Source organism: Cryptotermes secundus, unplaced genomic scaffold (genome assembly GCF_002891405.2).
Source record: "Cryptotermes secundus unplaced genomic scaffold, Csec_1.0 scaffold546, whole genome shotgun sequence".
Lineage (NCBI taxonomy): Eukaryota > Metazoa > Arthropoda > Insecta > Blattodea > Kalotermitidae > Cryptotermes > Cryptotermes secundus.
Window position 1 is genome coordinate 629,181 of NW_019734970.1, and position 18,577 is coordinate 647,757.

The 18,577-nt window shown below is 38.3% G+C and overlaps 1 protein-coding gene across 1 annotated transcript in view; it reads right to left on the reverse strand.

Moving 5' to 3' along the window:
• Positions 1–5,692: 5,692 nt before the first annotated feature.
• Positions 5,693–18,577, reverse strand: part of LOC111869101 (diphosphoinositol polyphosphate phosphohydrolase 1) — a 62,658-nt gene continuing 49,773 nt past the window's right edge. Inside the window, exons 3-4 of the mRNA XM_023860325.2 lie at positions 11,689–11,773; positions 5,693–8,890 (exon numbers count right to left, since the gene is read on the reverse strand). Of these exons, the coding sequence (XP_023716093.1) occupies positions 8,772–8,890; positions 11,689–11,773 (204 nt within the window). The 3' untranslated portion in view covers positions 5,693–8,771. The remainder of the gene's footprint in view (positions 8,891–11,688; positions 11,774–18,577) is intronic.

An 18,577-nucleotide genomic window follows, 5' to 3' on the forward strand; every position in this document is an offset into this window, starting at 1 on the left:
AAAGTAATGAAAATTTCGAGACAACCAACCCCAGTCACACTAAAGATAGACCAAAAACAACTAGAGAATGTGAAATGTTTTAAATATTTGGGTAGCTTGTTAACAGATGATGGAAGGTGTACTTGTGAAAATACATCTAGGATTGCCATGGCAAAAGCTGCATTTAGCAAGAAGAAGAATCTTTTTACCAGCAAATTGGACTTAAATTTGAGGAAGAAACTAGTGAAATGCTACATTTGGAGCATAGCTCTGTATGGGGCTGAAACATGGACACTTAGGGCAGTAGATCAGAAACATCTGGAAAGTTTCGAAATGTGGTGTTGGAGAAGGATGGAGAAGATCAGTTGGACCGATTATGTGAGAAATGAAGAAGTGTTAATTAGAGTCAGTGAGCAGAGGAATATCCTACACGAAATAAGAAAACGGAAGGCTAATTGGATTGGTCATGTTTTACGCAGAAACTGCCTTCTAAAAGAAGTTATCGAAGGAAAGATAGAGGGGCGGATAGAAGTGACAAGAAGACGAGGAAGAAGACGTAAGAAGATGCTGGATGACCTTGGGGACAGAAGAGGATACTGTCATTTGAAGGAGAAAGCTCTAGATCGCATTAAATGGAGGAATTGTTTTGGAAGAGACTGTGGACCTGTCGTCTTGACAGATTACTGATGATGATGATCTGACAAATGCAAAAGATCTGATCTGTAGTTGATCTTTTATGTTGAAACCCACAATGATGATCCCCAATAATTTCATATATATATGGGCTTAACCTTGAAAGAAGAATATTGGACAAAATTTTATATGAAGTTGATAGCAGTGATATCCCCCGATAATTACTACAGTCAGTCTTATCACCCTTCTTGTGCACTGGTACAATAATAGACTCCTTCTACTGATCAGGCAATTTTTCCTTATGCCAAATAGAAGTAATTAGATTGTAGATCTTAGAACGTAATATTTCGCCTCCTGCTTGAATAAGTTTTGCCAGAATTTGATCACTACCTGACAATTTATGCTGTTTCAATTTTGCAATAGCACTGTCAAACTCAAAAGGGCTAGGATCAGGTATTAACGGCTCAACTGTATGGATTTCTGTCTTCATAACATCATTGACCCTATGTACATTCAATAACTGATAGAAGTAGTTCCTCCACCTATTCAAAATGTTGTGGGAATCTGCAAACAGATCACAATTCTCATCCTTCACTAAGTTACTGCTAGGCTGGTAACCCGTCCTAAGTCATTTATTCCTCTATACAGGTCTCTAATATTCTTGTTCTTACTGTTCATTACAAGCTCACCAATTTTTTCTTTCAGATATTCCCTCTTTTTGTTCCTGAAATACCTGCTGGTTTCATGTCTTATATTGCTCAGATTATCCCCATTTAACTCGCTTGGATCCTGTAACCATTGCAATTTGGCTTGCTTTCTTTGATCTAATAATTTTGAGCATCCTTCATCGAAGCATGGCTTATGCTTCTTCGATTCATAATAACCTAGACTCTCTTTGGCAGACATTTTTATATTCTCTGTAATAGTTTCTCAAGCTTTATTAACATCCACCTCAGTTTCCAAGGGTCAGCTTCACGCCCTGGCTGCTTTAGGCCCCAGGGAAAGAGCCTGTGGTAACCATTGGATAGGAAGGTTGGGTCGATCCCAGAACTGGTCTGGACTACGTGAAGAGGAGAAAATTCTTGACCCTACCAGGACTCAGAATCTGATCTCCTTGGTCATCCACCCAGTAGCCAGTTGCTATACCGACTACTACACACAAAATAATTAAATTCTGAGTATTGAGCATATTTGAGGTTTCTTCCAGACTGTTTCATTTGCATCAAGTATGTTTTCGAGCGACAACCATTTACAGATGTCCATTTCAATAGTAACATATAGTATGGAATTGCTTAACACATTATTAGTTTCTTCAGTCCGTAGCATCTAGACTTTGCTCTTACTTCATATGTATGCTTGAAGTACATTACTGTTAATAACTGAATTAAAATCACTCCAGTTAAAGATATGTGAAGATCAAGTGAAAGCTGCTAAATTCATCAAATTATAACTACAAATCAAAGAAACGGAAGACAAAATTAACACAAAACTAATGCCTTAAGAAGTAGCCTGGGTTACAGAATATTTCCATTACAATTTTCTCAACATGATAATTCAATTGCAAGTCAGAACAATATGAATATGTGTAATAAATGTGAAGGAATATAGCATGTGATCTGTAGCTTGCATTTTCAATGAAAAGTTAGTTGGCTTTATTATTCTTTATTTTAAAAATACAAGCATTGTAAAGAGATGCATACATGTTTCTGTTAACATTAATATTTTCTCAACACTGAAAGGAGTGACCATTAATTAAAAAAAGTGTTTCAACCTTTCTCTTCATCTGGCACACACTCTTCATTGCTTGGTATATAATGACTCACCATAATACTACCTCTGGCATTATAAATGGAGAATTTATGCTTTAATAGTAACTACCATTTTGAAAAATTTAAAAATAATCCAGTTTTCATCTTTACTGTGAACTTCATGTAGGTGTATCAGTATGTTAAAGCTAGAAGCTGCTACTTCAGCAGCACATATGTGAGTGCATATATACATGTGTGTATGTGTATATATATCTATAAAATGTCTAGGTATTAGTTCTCCAGCCATTCTACCCATGTCTCACATTTCATGTCAACGTCAGACAATGCACAAAGTTCAAGACACAGGAGAAATGCCCCAGAATTAATATCTAGGACATGTGAACCAGGTACCATAATGGTGATTAGTGCAAAACAAAATATTTTGTAATTCTGCAATTTTACACACTTTTAAATTTATGTTCAATAATGAAACTTTCCAATATATTGGCCAATATTAACAACTAAAGCAAATGATAGCAGAATCGGTAGAATACACATATTGTAGGCATGCAGTTACTGATACCAGGAATGGAATATAAATTGTAATAATTAAACACAAGATTGTGTGTATATTGATTCATAAGAACATAGGATGATACTGATGTACAGTATTTCAAGTAATGAAGTTACTAACTTGAAAAAAGCAGTCTTCTGGGATTTGGCACCGTGTATATGTGGTGTTAACCGACGTTTCGGAGGAACGTATCGCCTCCATCTTCAGGGTAGAAGAAAAAATATAAGAATTCTGCANGCTTTCTTCATAGTCACCGCCGTGAAAGCCTCAAATCTTACAAGTTACTAACTTCTTATATTTCATGCTATTATACCCAAAGACTAATTACATTAGCAGAAAAATAATCTGCTGACAGAATTAAGTGTATATGTGACAGGACAGGCCTATAATTTAAAATGCAATTTTGGGGTAATATTTGGAGAGCACTAGAAGCAGCAGCAGCAGCTCTGATTCTGGACAAGGATCAAGATGATGCTGATTCACTACTTTCTTAAACAAACCAAAGTCAATGAAAGCAGTATCAGGTAATTTCAACACATTATGTGGATGCAGTTTCTACTCAGTATGAAATATGAAGATGAGGTTGATAATTTTATATATGTGATCACCTCAGCAGACAAGAGAATTTCGCTTTTGTAGTGGGTGACATACGTCCTTGAAAATTACCAAATCTTACTCATTCAGATTCTCTTATATTATGCTCCACTGAATATTAAACTGAGTTCCTGTAGACCTCAACATGAAAACATAAGGATTCAGTAATAACACACTTTCAGGTTCATGTGTAAGTTCTTCTATGACAAATTAAATTTACCTTATTTTGTAACAGCCCAAGAGACCAACATGTTCCTTTTAAGGAATATGAAAGTTCAACACCATTTTCATAATTTACCATAAAACCGTATTTTGAACTAGGCATTCCCTTCACACGCATTTTCTACAAAGCCCATTTTAATACTGTTCTGTTCACACCTATGTCTCTAAAGTAGTCACTTCCTTAGAGGTTTAGGTTTCTTGATATAATTGTCCTAATGTCAGGTGAAGATTCAAGTTCTTATGACTGTGATTATGAAAATCACTGTCTTCTGGGATGTGATGCCTTGTACTTCGGCAGACGAGTATCAACACTTCACAGAGCTTGTTGCCTTCACCTTTAAGGTAGATGACAGCACTTTTTATCCAGTGGAGAGCACAAATTATAGGCAGATTTACAGCTTTTCTTTGGCACCATATGTGATCATTTATCTGGATACGCGAACCCTTCTCTATAGCATTCACTAATCTACAATATGGAAACCAACATCTGGGTAATTAAGAGCTAAAAATGGCATTTCAAGTGGCAGGCGAATGCAGTAGCTTCAGCTGCAGACGGCATGTTGTCATGAGTATGAATTATCTTATCTGGCACTACTGCAAATGAACTTCCATGAGCTGCTACCAACATACAAGAAAAATAAACTTGCACTTCCTTTCACTGTTACTTGCAGAACCAGTGTCATTGATTCTCACGTTGCTTAATGATGCTGAGGTTATATATTGTACATGTCATGGACAATTAATGATGAACGGTGAATAGGAAAGGATTTTGGAGGTGGTAGATGTGCCTATTTCAAGGTACTATATTTGTCTAGACACTGAGGAGAGGGGGGGGGGAAGAAACCCTCTCAGCTAAGATTTAAACCAGTGCCTCTCAAATACAAGCCAAAAGTTAGAAAAGTTACTACTGTACTAACCTGTTTTGTGGATCAATGATGATGCTCATAAACTGAAAACAACCTTAGGTGTTCAGTAGGCATTCCAGTGTCTACACATATGTATTTGCCATTCTGATCATGTTAAAAACTGGGAAAATAATTTTAAATATAATGTGCATTTACAACTGGAAATGTGTGCTGTTGGTGAAACAAGATACAGTATTTCACAGAGTTTGAAAACATTTCTAATGTAAAATTCTAACTATACTGACACAGTATTAATAATTTCCATTATATGCATCAGAACCTTACAATATACAGCCACCATAAAATCACCTTTGAAGTCTGACATTTGGTTAGCAAAACTGTAAACCAAACTATGTTCAAACTCTGTACTTACTGCAATAAGCTTTATATACTGCTATCATCACAAATTTCACCATCATTTTTACTTGTGGGAAGTGAAACTGTAGCCTTCAGATATCAGTCTATGAAGAAAGATGCTTTTCTTACTTCCTGTACCATTACAAACCACTTCATGTAGCATATAGGCAACTACATTCTCAAGCAGCTCTTCCAATTCCGATGAAATTAAACAGGTCTTTATGAACTTACATAAACAATTTTATTATGTATCCAGATTTATTTTAATTATCATATTTGAATTAATCTGCCTGCAATGCAACAATTAAAAAAATTTTCAGCAATAACTTAATTGGCTTGAAAGGATTCTGATGATGGTGTATACTGTACTTCTTTTGGCTTATTTTGGACTTCATCCATCGTCTGGTATGTAAAAGACAAAAAGACAAAGTCCAGTCATTGAGACCAGCTCTTTCTAACGGGCCCAACTGAGCAGGTTTATCCTTCCCTATCCACCTGAAGACAGAGACAGATCCAGTCTCCGAAACGTCGTGGTTTTTTGTCTTTTACATACCAGACGATGGATGAAGTCCAAAATAAGCCAAAAGAAGTACAATAACTTAATTACTGTTATCTTAAAATATTCTTGAAACAAAATTTTCAAGCAGCAGACTGAGATAAAGGAAAGAAAGTACATCCGATCAAAACTAAGAGTTTGTAATTATAAAAAGTTATATGGTCTTACAAATGCTTGATTGTTGACATAATGAGGCAAATGAAGTTACAGTTCATCTGATAAAAAGGTTGGCTAAAGCTGTGTTGTTTATTAATCCTTAACATGCTACACCAGAGATATCTTGTTACAAACCAGATCTCTACAGACCATGCAAGCTATTTGTAGCCTTTCACAACTGGAAAATATGTTACCAGGGGAACATACAAAAGAACTTGTTCTGGCTAACCTGCATGGAAAACATTAAAAACGATACTGCTGTGCTATGCATTCCCATTAACAATATGACTAAATATAAAAAAGGAGAACCAATTTTTATTCTCAGCAATTTCACATGGGCACTGGAATTTCACGAACATGAAACAGAGAAAACGATCATCTTCTCTGCATGCATAGTAATGATCCACAGAAAAATCATGAAAATGAGTTATCCGCAGCAGACTTAACTGTAGGCATTACTACTGCATAAAAGACAGAAGTAAAGCCTTTGTTAGAAATTGTGTTCTTTCTCAGCTCACCATAGATTTCCACCATCCTGCAGCAATGAAGAGGACAGAGATCTGAGATTCTCAGAACAGTGACTAAGAGTACTTATTTGTTGGGATGTTGGCATTATGTAGTCTGGCAGAAGTTTACTAACATTTCGGAGAAACAAACTGCCTCCATCTTCAGAGTCAAAGAGTAAGTCAAGCAAGCACAAATGATAATATTCATCAGGAAAAGAATGTAAAACATGTCACAATTACAGTTGTCAGGATGGACTTAATTACTTTGCACTTTATCACAACAGTATTTTGTTTTACTGTACACTGCAGAAGTATCATAAACTCTGCTAAAACAGCAAGATTACAGGTCTGAAGAAGAATTATAGTATTATTCAACACTGGCATCTCATGCATCCACTCTGAAAACAGTGTTCTCTACAAAGTAATGGTCAACATAAAACAAAAGGGGAAAAGAAAGCCTCACTTCCCAATATCAGAGATGCATGAGCAGTCTGTAGAGAAAACAGTATATTTTTTTACTGGGTCAAACACGTGTTTTTCAGAAATTACATTTTGAAGAGGCATATCTAAGCTTAATGAATGACAAATTAAACACGGGTTTTAAAAATAAAAGTTAGTACTAATTTTAAGTGAACAAAATTTATTATCAAAGCTAGGGGTCAAATTTGGATCTCCTTGATTTCAAGCTTAATGGTTCTGCCTTATGACACTGAAATATTTGACCTGGGTTACTTTCCATATGTACAGGAGGAGTAGTTTTTGCTTATCCTACAGTACAGTCCACAGCAAAACACATTCAGATTGACGGTCAGAAATATTCAATGTCACTTTATCGCACAGCTGGAAATTTCTAATGTGGCAAAGAGTTTAGCATTTGTTCTTGTAATTTATGTCACAATTTGTAGATGCTTCTCACAATGCAATATCAACAGTGAACAGTTCAGGCAACAAGCAATAAAATCTCACTAACTTAAATGGTATTTCAGTACAGTTGCAAAAGAAAAGAAGAAAAAAAAAACATGGGATTAACTGCAGGAGCAGTCTGATGACATCCCAGTCAGATCTAAACACATTAACAAAACAATATAAAAGTCTCTTACTTTAAACCTTAAAAGCCAAGATCTTCTATTGCTGCCTCTTACAAATAAATATAAGATATCTTTACAAGTTTGATACATTTGGTTTAGAATATTTATTCCAGGGTTCTCTGCATTTCATGTTGCAAATTCATCATTGTACAACTGGAATTATTTGCATTTCATTGTTTTCTTCTTGTGGAATAATACAATTCTGTTTGTCATAGCACAGAATAAGAACAGGGTAAGAAATTAAAAATAAGGAAACAAAAGGAAATGGGTGGGGCAAAAGAATTACAGTAGCTTGTATGGTTTGAACTAAGATATTGTCACGCACACTGCTCACAACACACATACATGCTCACACACACACACACACACACACAGAGTAGTAACAGAAACATTCACTCATATTCTTGTGCATCAATGAACTTGTTTCATCTCTACTTTAATGAGTATTATTTTGAAAATGGGAAGCAATAAAACAAAAAATTACTAATATTGTTTGTTTGTTGTTAAAACTTCTTAAGGTTGGGAACTAATTTATTTTTATTAGCTCCAACTATATTAGTTCTTCATCAACATAAATATTGGTAAAATGTTATGATGATTACAAGTTAAGAATGAATGCAGACTGAAGGTGATGTAACCTTTATTACATTAAACCGTCACATTGGACTTACAAAATCTCATCCACAGGTGTTCTATATGATGGTGAGGCAAAACTCGTTTGGTCTAGTTTTGATCTGATTTGCATTTCACAATTAAACGCCAATGTTCATACAATCAATAAAAGTCTAAACTGTGTCCAGCAGTTATGGTACAAAATTTGAATCACAATTGTTTTTACATGTTATATCCCTACACATTGTGTCCAAGCATATGAATTTGGTAAACAGCTTTTGAAAATGTTTGTAAATTTGAACATCATGAGAAAAGTTACTGATCAGAAAAGAATTTCCTTTAAAAGCTGATACAGTTAGTGGAACAGGAAAGTATAGGTTTACATTTTCCTGAAATTGATCCGATCTGTATATGGAAACGTGTTCTAATTGTGTGCCATGATCAAGACAGGTTGATTTTTACAGGCAGGTTTTCTGTTGCATTAATTTTGTGTATCTGTTAACAGATGGCAACACTATGCAAAATATTCCATTTTAAATATTTTTTGCTTCCTCTATTAGGTGGAGATCTTGTGTAAGTTACTTGATTTTCACAGAGCCAGTAGCACTGTATATGGCAATTAGAGGGTTAATGTGGATGGAAGGTTTGTATATATAATAGTCAAAGATTAAATATTATACCAATGAATTTAACAGAATAGTTCTGCAAACAATCCAATTCCCATTAACTGAACTTTTTGTGACAGGTCATGTTGTGATGACCATTCATACTCTTGGACTGTAGACTCAAGCACAAGCTACACACATGCAAGCAAACACACACTCAGGATGTCCGGAGCTATTCAGGTGACCTTTTCATTCCGACAGGTGAGCAGAGACTGCAGATATGCCAGTTGGACTGGCTTGTGTAGAGAGAGCTGCTCCAGGGCATCTTCTACAGTAAACCATTTGCGCTTACGACCTGACAACATTCACACACACAAAAAAACCACAATAAGGTCTCATCTCTCTGTATGTCTCATGTCCTAAATAGCAGACATTCATAAAATCTGAAAAATATTTGTTGGATGAATTTCATTTTGGTTCATGTTGGTCCACTATAACTCCTACTTTATATGAAGCTCTGATGATACTTTCTTAAATATTTCAAAAGCAGGACACTGTACAGGGAATGCTACGATATTCAAAATATATACTTCATTATAATCTGCTTGCACTTGAGACACATTCTGATGTTGTACATATTTGTCAAAATTTGAAGATGTGAGGTTATGTAGTGTATGTAATATATCTGCACTTCATTAGCTCAGTCAGTGATAAATTTGTATCCTAATAAAAGTACAATGACACTAAGTCAGAGAAATAAATACACATTTGGAAAGAGTGTGAATATGAAATGAATTATTCCTATCCCAATATTACATCTATGATTTCATTTTAGGAGATGTTATGAAGAACCAGTAATAAAAGCTGCATTTTATATCACAGATCCAGAACTCAACTATACCAGTGAAGCTAATATTGTTACTAACACACAAAATACTCTTTCATAACAGATGGTTAACACACTTATTGCCTTGTCATTGTAGACATTTTGGAGTGTGGATTGTAACTGAGCAGCTTTAAAATGCTGTACTGCCCAGATGGTATGGCTTTTGTCAATTTTATGACTGCCAAGCCCTCCATATAACTAAATGCTGGAAATTCCAAGCGTGCTTAGGGGTAAACATAGTTCTTCAGAGAAACTGACAACACTTCCTCAGATTAGATCTTGCACAAACAATTACAGCATACGTCACTTATGAGAGGAAGCTGTAGTAAAGTTGGGGCACCTGTCAGTATTGCCAGACGATCGGCTCCACACAAAGCCAGGCAACAGACCAACTTACTTCATCTCTCTGCTCAGTGTTTGACCAAGTGGACTCATCCACCAAATAGATGGAATAGTGTTCCTGAGGGCACACCACCACTCATTACAAGAGTTATACCTTCAAATGATCATACGTGTGGATGATATGAAAGCCTGTTCTTTTCTCTACATGTTGATATACCATACTGACACCATTTACTGGAGGAAATACCGTACTAAGTGATAAACAGCAAGCCAATCTCGCTGGCTGTGGCAGTTTTAATCCAAATGCTTTAATCTGATATAATCAGCTTGTGGTGTGCAAAGGTCAGTCAGTATATGATCAGCTAAGGTCTGCTTCTGGTAGAAGCAGAATTAATTTCTTCACCATGCTCACACCCATTCCAGAACCCAATCAGCCTTCTACACAACTGGTTCCCAGGATATTTTCCTGGGAGTACAGCAGTGTCCAGAATCAGAAAATAACTACTCACCTTCTCCTAGTTCTGATGTCTAATAAGGTTATTTCTTGAAAAGATTACTGTTGCACAGATGGCTAAGAAATTTCCTGATTTTTATAAAAACCATAAGTTTATCAGCAGTATTATATTTAAGCATCCTGTTGCACCCTATACGATAAATCATATGAACTCCGTCCCAAATGCAAACAATATATTATATGTCCTTGATCTTTCTCTCCTTTCACTACACGTTTCTGCCTCAAACGGCCATCATCAGGTGTATACACTCACGTTGCTGTTAGTTTAAAATTTAACATTTAAAAACACATTGTTCCTTTCGTTGTTATTATCAACATCTACTTCGTTGATATCTGTCTGGTTTATAGATTATTTTTGTTACACATGTTAGCACTTAGTAGTAAAGAACAGCAGCGGCACGCACACAGGGAGACTACACAAAATAACACCTGTACAGTGCTGGAAACAAGAACTAGCCACTACAGCACTATAGAAATAGGGCGAGTAACCCTGACAATTTTAAATTTTAAAACTTGAGAAAAATTTTAAAGGATTTTAAAATTAGAACTAGAGATTTTATAATTGCTAACGTGTGTAACAAAAATAATCTATAAACCAGACAGATATCAACGAAGTAGATGTTGATAATAACAACGAAAGGAACAATGTGTTTTTAAATGTTAAATTTTAAACTAAGTGAAGTGTAACAGCAACGTGAGTGTATACACCTGATGATGGCCATTTGAGGCCGAAACATGTAGTGTAAAGGAGAGCAAGATCAAGGGCATATAATATATTGTTTGCATTTGGGACGGAGTTCATATCATTTATCGTATTTTATCAACAGTGTTCATGATACCATACGGTACCACTGGACCCTATGTGAATGTTAGTTCAATTCAGTCCACACTCTCACAACCGACTTCCTTAATATATATTTTATATCAATCTACATCCATGTCTCCCAAGTGATCTCTTCCCTCCAGTAATCTCAAATACAATTTTGTATTAATTTATAATCTCCCCATGTGGTGCTGCATGCTCTGTCAATCTCACCCTCCTCCATTTAGTGACCCCCACCAAAATGATGTGATTATTACAATTCCTGAAGAACTGTAATATATAATTTTGTTCACCTTCCTGCTACTTAACCTTTCTTAAGTCACATCTTTCTCAGCTCTTAGTTTGCGAACACCCACTATGTACTTCAATTACACCGAAAACCTGAGTATAATACCCATCTAATAACATAGTATTCACAGACTCTAATGTTTTAAGAGTAACTGATAGAGTTACTCTGTTGTACAGATGTTGGCCATCCACATCTCTTAACTTAAATTTCTCTTCTGACTATTCATCCTCAGTGATTTCAGATGTTATATAATGTTGACATTTTAAGTAGTTTTATGATTTCCAATACTCATACTCTACCCATGCTCTTGGCATCCTCCCACTCGGCCAGCTCCTCTGTTACAACGAGTACAAACACTTCTGTCCGGTGTTTCCGCTCGCTGTTCTGAAACACCAAATGACATAACAAGTGAAAATAATTAGCACAACATATAAAATGAAATCTTGCTGAGTGAAAGTTGCAGCCAAGAAAGCAGCTAGTAGCATCTGCATTTCACAGTATATCTGGGGGTGTTCTGAAAATTCATGTTAACAATAAGAAGTTCGGAGGTAAATTCATAGTTTTGCAATTTAGTGATCCATTCAGAAGCCTACTTCCACTAGTACAGGATCAGAATGCGTTCAGCTTCTCAGATATAACCGTGAAGTTTCACACTATCAACTTGCCTGTAATTGTGGGATCTGAGGTTCTCTCAGCAGTGCTGGTTATGAATAATTCTGTTTTCTGGGATAAAACATCATATAGTCTACTAAAGTTCACCCAGTATTTCAGATGAACATGTCACCTCTATCTTCAGGGCCGAAGTGTAAGGCAAACAAGAGGCCAAGCAAATGTCAGCTGATATTACAGACTAGATGGCGTTATATCCCGCGAGGCAGAAGTCTTCATGTCTGTACTTGTTGTATTAGGCATGTTCTTTGATGTATCAGTTGTAATTCCCTGTAGCTCTGTAATTTATGAAAGTGAAAACCCGGCACACACAGAACACATAGCTTTGATAGTGCAACACAAATCTGTGTTGTTTGTTGAGTAATTTAACGACACTTTCCCAACCGAAGAGGTTATATAGCGTCAAATAGTAGGTTGGCTGTGGGAGATGCTGTCCTGGCTTATCCAATGTCCTGCCACAGTCTTTCCTTGAAGGTCTGCGGAAGACCATGCCAAGTCAAGTCGGCATTGATGAAATTCGAGCCAAATACTATACTGAGCCTTGGAACTTACACATTTAACGCTATGCCTGGAGCACAGGCAACTTATCGGGCATAGAGATAGTATGGGTTGCATATGCAAGTTTGCCGGTCGGTGGGAATTTCAGATTTCGTGGCGGGAAATGAGAGGAAACAAAAAAAAAAACATCCGTGGTTTCAGTCCGCAAGAGAACTATATCGACCGAGCGACCGCCGCTTGTCGGTGAGGTTGGTGCCAACTTTAGCTGATAGAGGGTCTCACGTGGTCAGCGCAACGAATCCCCACGGCCGTTAATCTCGGTTTTCTAGACCGAACCCGCTATTTCCTTGAGACAGCTCCTCAGTTATCCTCACAAGGCTGAGTGGACGCCGTTCTAGACCCACTACTTCTCAGAAAATGTGGTGGCGCCGGGAATAGAAACCGGGACCTCTGGATCTGTAGCCAGGAACTCTGACCACTAGACCACTATCCATGCTATAGTCTCCAGAGACCGAGTGAAATAAGTAAACACATACCAGGATAACCAGCATGTCTAACCTGTCCGAGATTCTCCAGTACATCTCAAACGCAAATTCACGTCAGTGTTACACCAATATCACGTCTTCAATCGACAAAGTGGTTTGATTTATTTTATACAGTATCGAATGAAATTAGAATGAAAAATGAACTGAAAATGGTGTGAAAGAAAGTTGCTATGACGTATTTTAAGGTTACATCTTTGCATTTGACTGGAGGGACAGAGTATAACGATGAAAGATTGAAGGATTGCTGGTCTCCAAGCCGAGACTCGAACTTAACATTTACCGAATGTAAAGCGACCAGAGCATTAGACTAAGAATCAACCGTGGCTATAGGATCGAGAGAAGATTTCTTGTGTAGGAGACCAGAATTCAGCGGTTTGGTTCAGGTAAGGAAAGAAAAGTTCCAAACACCTCTAAAGAGAATCGACTGTCAAGTGTTTTAAGTCCAGGGGGTTGGTCTGGACCTGGTCCAGTGATTGAGACTAGCTCTTTCTAACGGGCCAAACTGAGTAGGTTTATCCTGCCCCATCCACCTGAGGACGGAGACAGCTCCAGTCTCCGAAACGTTGTGGTCTTTTTGTCTTCATACCAGACGATGGATAGAGTCCAAAATAAGCTTAATAGTTCTGTACAACATAATACTGTACATCCGAACTTCCAGGCATTCGACAGAACTACAAGTGTTTTGAATCACAGCGACCACATGCAGCCAGGGGCAGTGCAAGAGCTGGAATACCTACCAAACATATACAGAGTTAACACGTATCGAACATCACGTGGTAACATAAAGTCTGACACTTGTAATAAACGACATAGTTACCTCTGTGCTTAATTATATATTTAAGCATTACACCATGATGGCACATGGGGGAGTTGAGGTATGGCTCCACCATTCTTAACCTCGGCACTAGATGGAATTTACTAGCCACCTTCACGCCCCTGCCGCTTTCCCTCGGGGAAAGAAACCTTGGTAACCAATGGACAAAGGGCTGGGTGGGCCACAGACACGGTCTAGACTACACGAAGAAGATAAAATATACTGCCCTTACGGAGAATGGAACCCCGGTAGTCGAGTGCATAGCCTAATCGCGCTACCGACTGGGCTATCCCAACTCCGACAGCTAAGTTTACTGTCTGAATGTTCGCATGTCGTGTCTTGCCTCTTACTTACTTACTTACTTACTTACTTATCGAGCTGAGCCCTTCTTGAGAAGCCAAATCTGCAGCTACCCAAGAATTTCCCAGCATTTTATGGAACCCGAAGGTTCATCACCGTGTTCACAAGAGCCCTCCACTGGTCCCTATCCTAAGCTAGATCAATCCAATCCATGCCATCCCATCTCTCTAAGATCCATTTTAATATTGTCCACCCACCTGCGCCTTGGTCTTTCCAGTGGTCCATTTCCTTCTGGCTTTCCCACCAATATCCTATATGCATTCCTTTTCTCCCCCATTCGTGCTACATGCCCGTCCCACCTCATCCTCCTTGACTTGATCATTCTAATTATACCTGGAGAAGAGTACAAGTTATGTAGCTCCTCATTATGCAGTTTTCTCCAGCCTCCTGTCACTTCATCCCTCTTCGGTCCAAATATTCTCTTCAGTACCCTGTTCTCAAACACCCTCAGTCTATGTTCCTCCCTTAATGTCAGAGACCAAGTTTCACACCCACACAGAACCACAGGCAAAGTTATGGTTTTGTATATTCTAATTTTTATGGTTTTGGACAGCAGACAAAAAGACAAAAGGTTCTGGACTGAATGGTAGCAAGCATTACCCAATTTCGATCTTCTCTTAATTTCCTCTCGCCTCACTGCTCCAAAATAAATGTATAAAACTGTAAAGATCATTTCTGCTCATCCTGTATACCGGCAGTTAAACGCCTTGGCAAGTGAACGTGTCCGGAGAATGTTGACTCTAGACGGCCGGTTATCATGAACTGTTGCCCGGTACACCACTCACAACGGTTGCCAGTTCTCACGATACCCAAGCACCACGCGGACAGCCACATGCGGTAACGTTACGAGCGACAGACGATGTCTGATCACTGACCTATAATACTACAATACTACCTATATACCTATAATACTACTTATAATACCTACAATACTACTACCACCATGACTGTGTGCCTATGCTCTCAACCCTCCAGAAGTGAGTTTCATTAAACTTGGTATGAATATTGTGCCACTAGCGGTTACTATAGATTTGTGCTTCATGGCGGATGTATGACTTTTTTTTTCAGGTGAAAGCGATAGCAGTGACACTTCCGACGTTTTCTTATGGCAACAGAGAAAAATTACATCCTTTGAGTCCTTTTTGAAAATGCAAAACAACAGAGCAGTTGCGTGAAATGTACATTAAGAAGTTTGTTGGTTTCAAACGTACTGAATTTTGTGTAAAATCATATCTATTACGTATAACGTTTACACGAAAGTGAAACTCTGCGGTTATGCATGACAAATGAAACAGTAAATGATCTGTACCAATGGGACTTATGTATCGAAATGCATAACTAAGTTACATAATTATTCATTTATGCTCCTTCTCGACACTCTCAGTTAAAATAACACAACAGAATTGATTTGGTTTTGAAATTCGTATAAAAAAAAACCTCCGTGGCTTCAGTTCGCAAGCGAACTATACCGACCGAGCGACCGCAGCTTGTCGGCGAAGTTAGTGCCGACTTTAGCGGATAGAGGGTGTCGCGTGGTCAGAGCTACGAATCCCCACGGCCGTTAATTTCGGTTCTCTAGATCAGAGCCGCTATTTCCTTGAAATACTTCCTCAATTATCCTCACGAGGCTGTGAACCCTGTTCCAGATTCACTACTTCCCAGAAAATCTGGTAGCGCCGGGAATCGAACCCGGGACACTGGATCTGTAGTCAGGAACTCTGACCACTAGACCACATAGGCGGTCTTCGTAATTTGTATAGAGTTATTAAATAAAGGATAAACTGGACTGCCATGTTCCATGCATTAGGAAGAAAGATGTACGTATACAATTTCTATCGTTAAACACCAATGGAAAATACACTTGGGGTACTGATACATGGCGGATAATATTAAAACTGATCTTAAGCACAGAAAACCCTGTAAAGTAGGCCATCTGCCATTGTCGGCAACATCTTTACGGAACTCGCGAAATCGTGTTAATTTACACATGATCAACCCTCATGAACTTGGCCACCAATGTACCTTCCAGCTTACCAGTCTTCTTTAATTTCATGCTATGGTTCCGTATAAAGGCCTAAGTTAATATTTCTATGTTAGTGCAAAATTAAAATGACTGCCTTTCTTGTATCAGTCTGTACAGATGACAGCCTCTGTACCTATCTGTTCCTAGTACGAACCTGCCAAATATCCTTCCTGCACATTCTTTGCGATCAATAGACAAATGGAATTCTGGCAACAAGGTACCCACGCAAATTTTCTGTTAAATGACTTGGTAGAAATATTTGGAATTTCCAAGAAGTGTACTCACCGGACCTGTGGACTTCCGCCCTGTTTTCCTATATATAGTTCTAGCCAGCTTTCCCAGCAGGGAAGGGAATTTTTGGACGTTGCAAGTGAAGGCCAGTGATGCAGCCTACCTACTTTTGTACCTGTGGGCATACTCTGTCAAAAGCATCTTTGCGGGTACATCATACTTTATGTTGGTGATCTCTAACTTCATGGATCTGAGCCCTTCTTGAGAGGCCGCCAATTGTGCAGCTACTCAAGAACTTCCCCGCAATTTATGGAACCTAAGGTTCATTACCGTGTTCACAAGAGCCTTCCACTGGTCCCTATCCTGAGCTAGATCAATCCATTCCACACCATACCATCCCACCTCTCTAAGATCCATTTTAACACTGTCCACTCACCTACGTCTTGGTCTTCCTAGTGGTCTGTTTCCTTCTGGCTTACCCACCAATATCCTATATGCATTCATCTTCAACTCTATTCGTGTTATATGTCCTGCCAATCTCACCCCCCCCCCAGACTTGAACATTCTAATTATACTTGGAGAAGAGTACAAGTTATGAAGCTCCTCAGTATGCAGTTTTCTCCAATCTCCAGTCACTTCATCTCTCTTCTTTCCAAGTATTCCCCTCAGCACCCTGTTCTCAAACACCCTCAGTCTAGGATCCCCTTTTAATATCAGAAATCATTTCTATATGTAATAATACAAATGCCGTCGTGAATGCAACAATTTATTTGGTTGTAGATCTTTGTCTTTTCTTCCTCTACACTACGCGTATTAAAGATGAGCAGCGACACACGCACACGCACACGCGCACACACACACACACACACACACACACACACACACACACACAGGGAGCCTGCACAGAACAATACGTGAACGGTGCTGAAAATAAGAAACAGCCGCTGCAGCACATGTGGACACAGAGCAGGTATCCCTTTGATTTAAAACTTTAAATTTTGAATTTTAAAAGTTATAAAAATTTTAAATTAGAATTCTAAAATCAAATTGACGAGCGTTATGTTGGCGAGATTTTAAACAAAACTAACAGGCTGGTGTTTTAGATTTTAGACTGTGTGCAGTGTGACAGCTACGTAGTGAAAAATACACCTGATGATGGCCGGTTGCGACCGAAACATGTAGTGTAGAGGAAGCAAAGACAAAGATCTACAACCAAATAAATTGTTGCATTCACGACGGCATTTGTATTATTACATACAGAAGTGTATAGTGCAACAGGATGCTTAAATGTAATATAGTCAGAAATCAAGTTTCACACCGGTACAGAACCACAGGCAAATTATAGTTTTATATATTCCCGAATCAGGTTTTGATTTGTTACTGTCGCCCCCAAATATCTGAACTGTGCCACATTTTCAAAACATGTTAGGTATCTTTAGTTGGTAATCTCACGATGGAAAAGTTCATGCGTGTTCAGTATGACGATTTTGGTTGCCAGCACGCTGGAGCAATTTCCGAATGATGACGCAACGATCACGTCACTACCTGAAGATGACGCGTCCTCAAAGATGTTTTGGATACAGCATCACGTCATTATATGTCAGATTCTATGTATAGTGTCGTGTGGTAGAAAATGTAAGCAAAATCTTCTGGGGCTATTAGCCGTTTCAGTTGGTTAAATATGACCGACGTTTCGGGAACTCTGTCCCACAATCGGGATCTGATGTGGCATTGGTATCTGGATGGGATGATCTGGATTCAGTGTCACTTCAGATACTAATGAAGGGTACAGAGATAGTTCCCGGTAATATTTAACCTATTGAAACGGCTGATAGCCCGAGGAGGATCTATTAATTTTAGCTGCGGTGAAAATTGCAGATCTTACAAAATTTAACTGAATAAAAAGGTAATGTTGTCCCTGTGCTTAATTAACTACGCACCATGCCATGAAGACGTATGGAGGAGTGGAGGTATAGCTTCATTTTTGACCTCGGCCTCTTTACCTCTGGTAGCCACTGGATAAGAGGCTGGGTGGGCCCCAGAATATA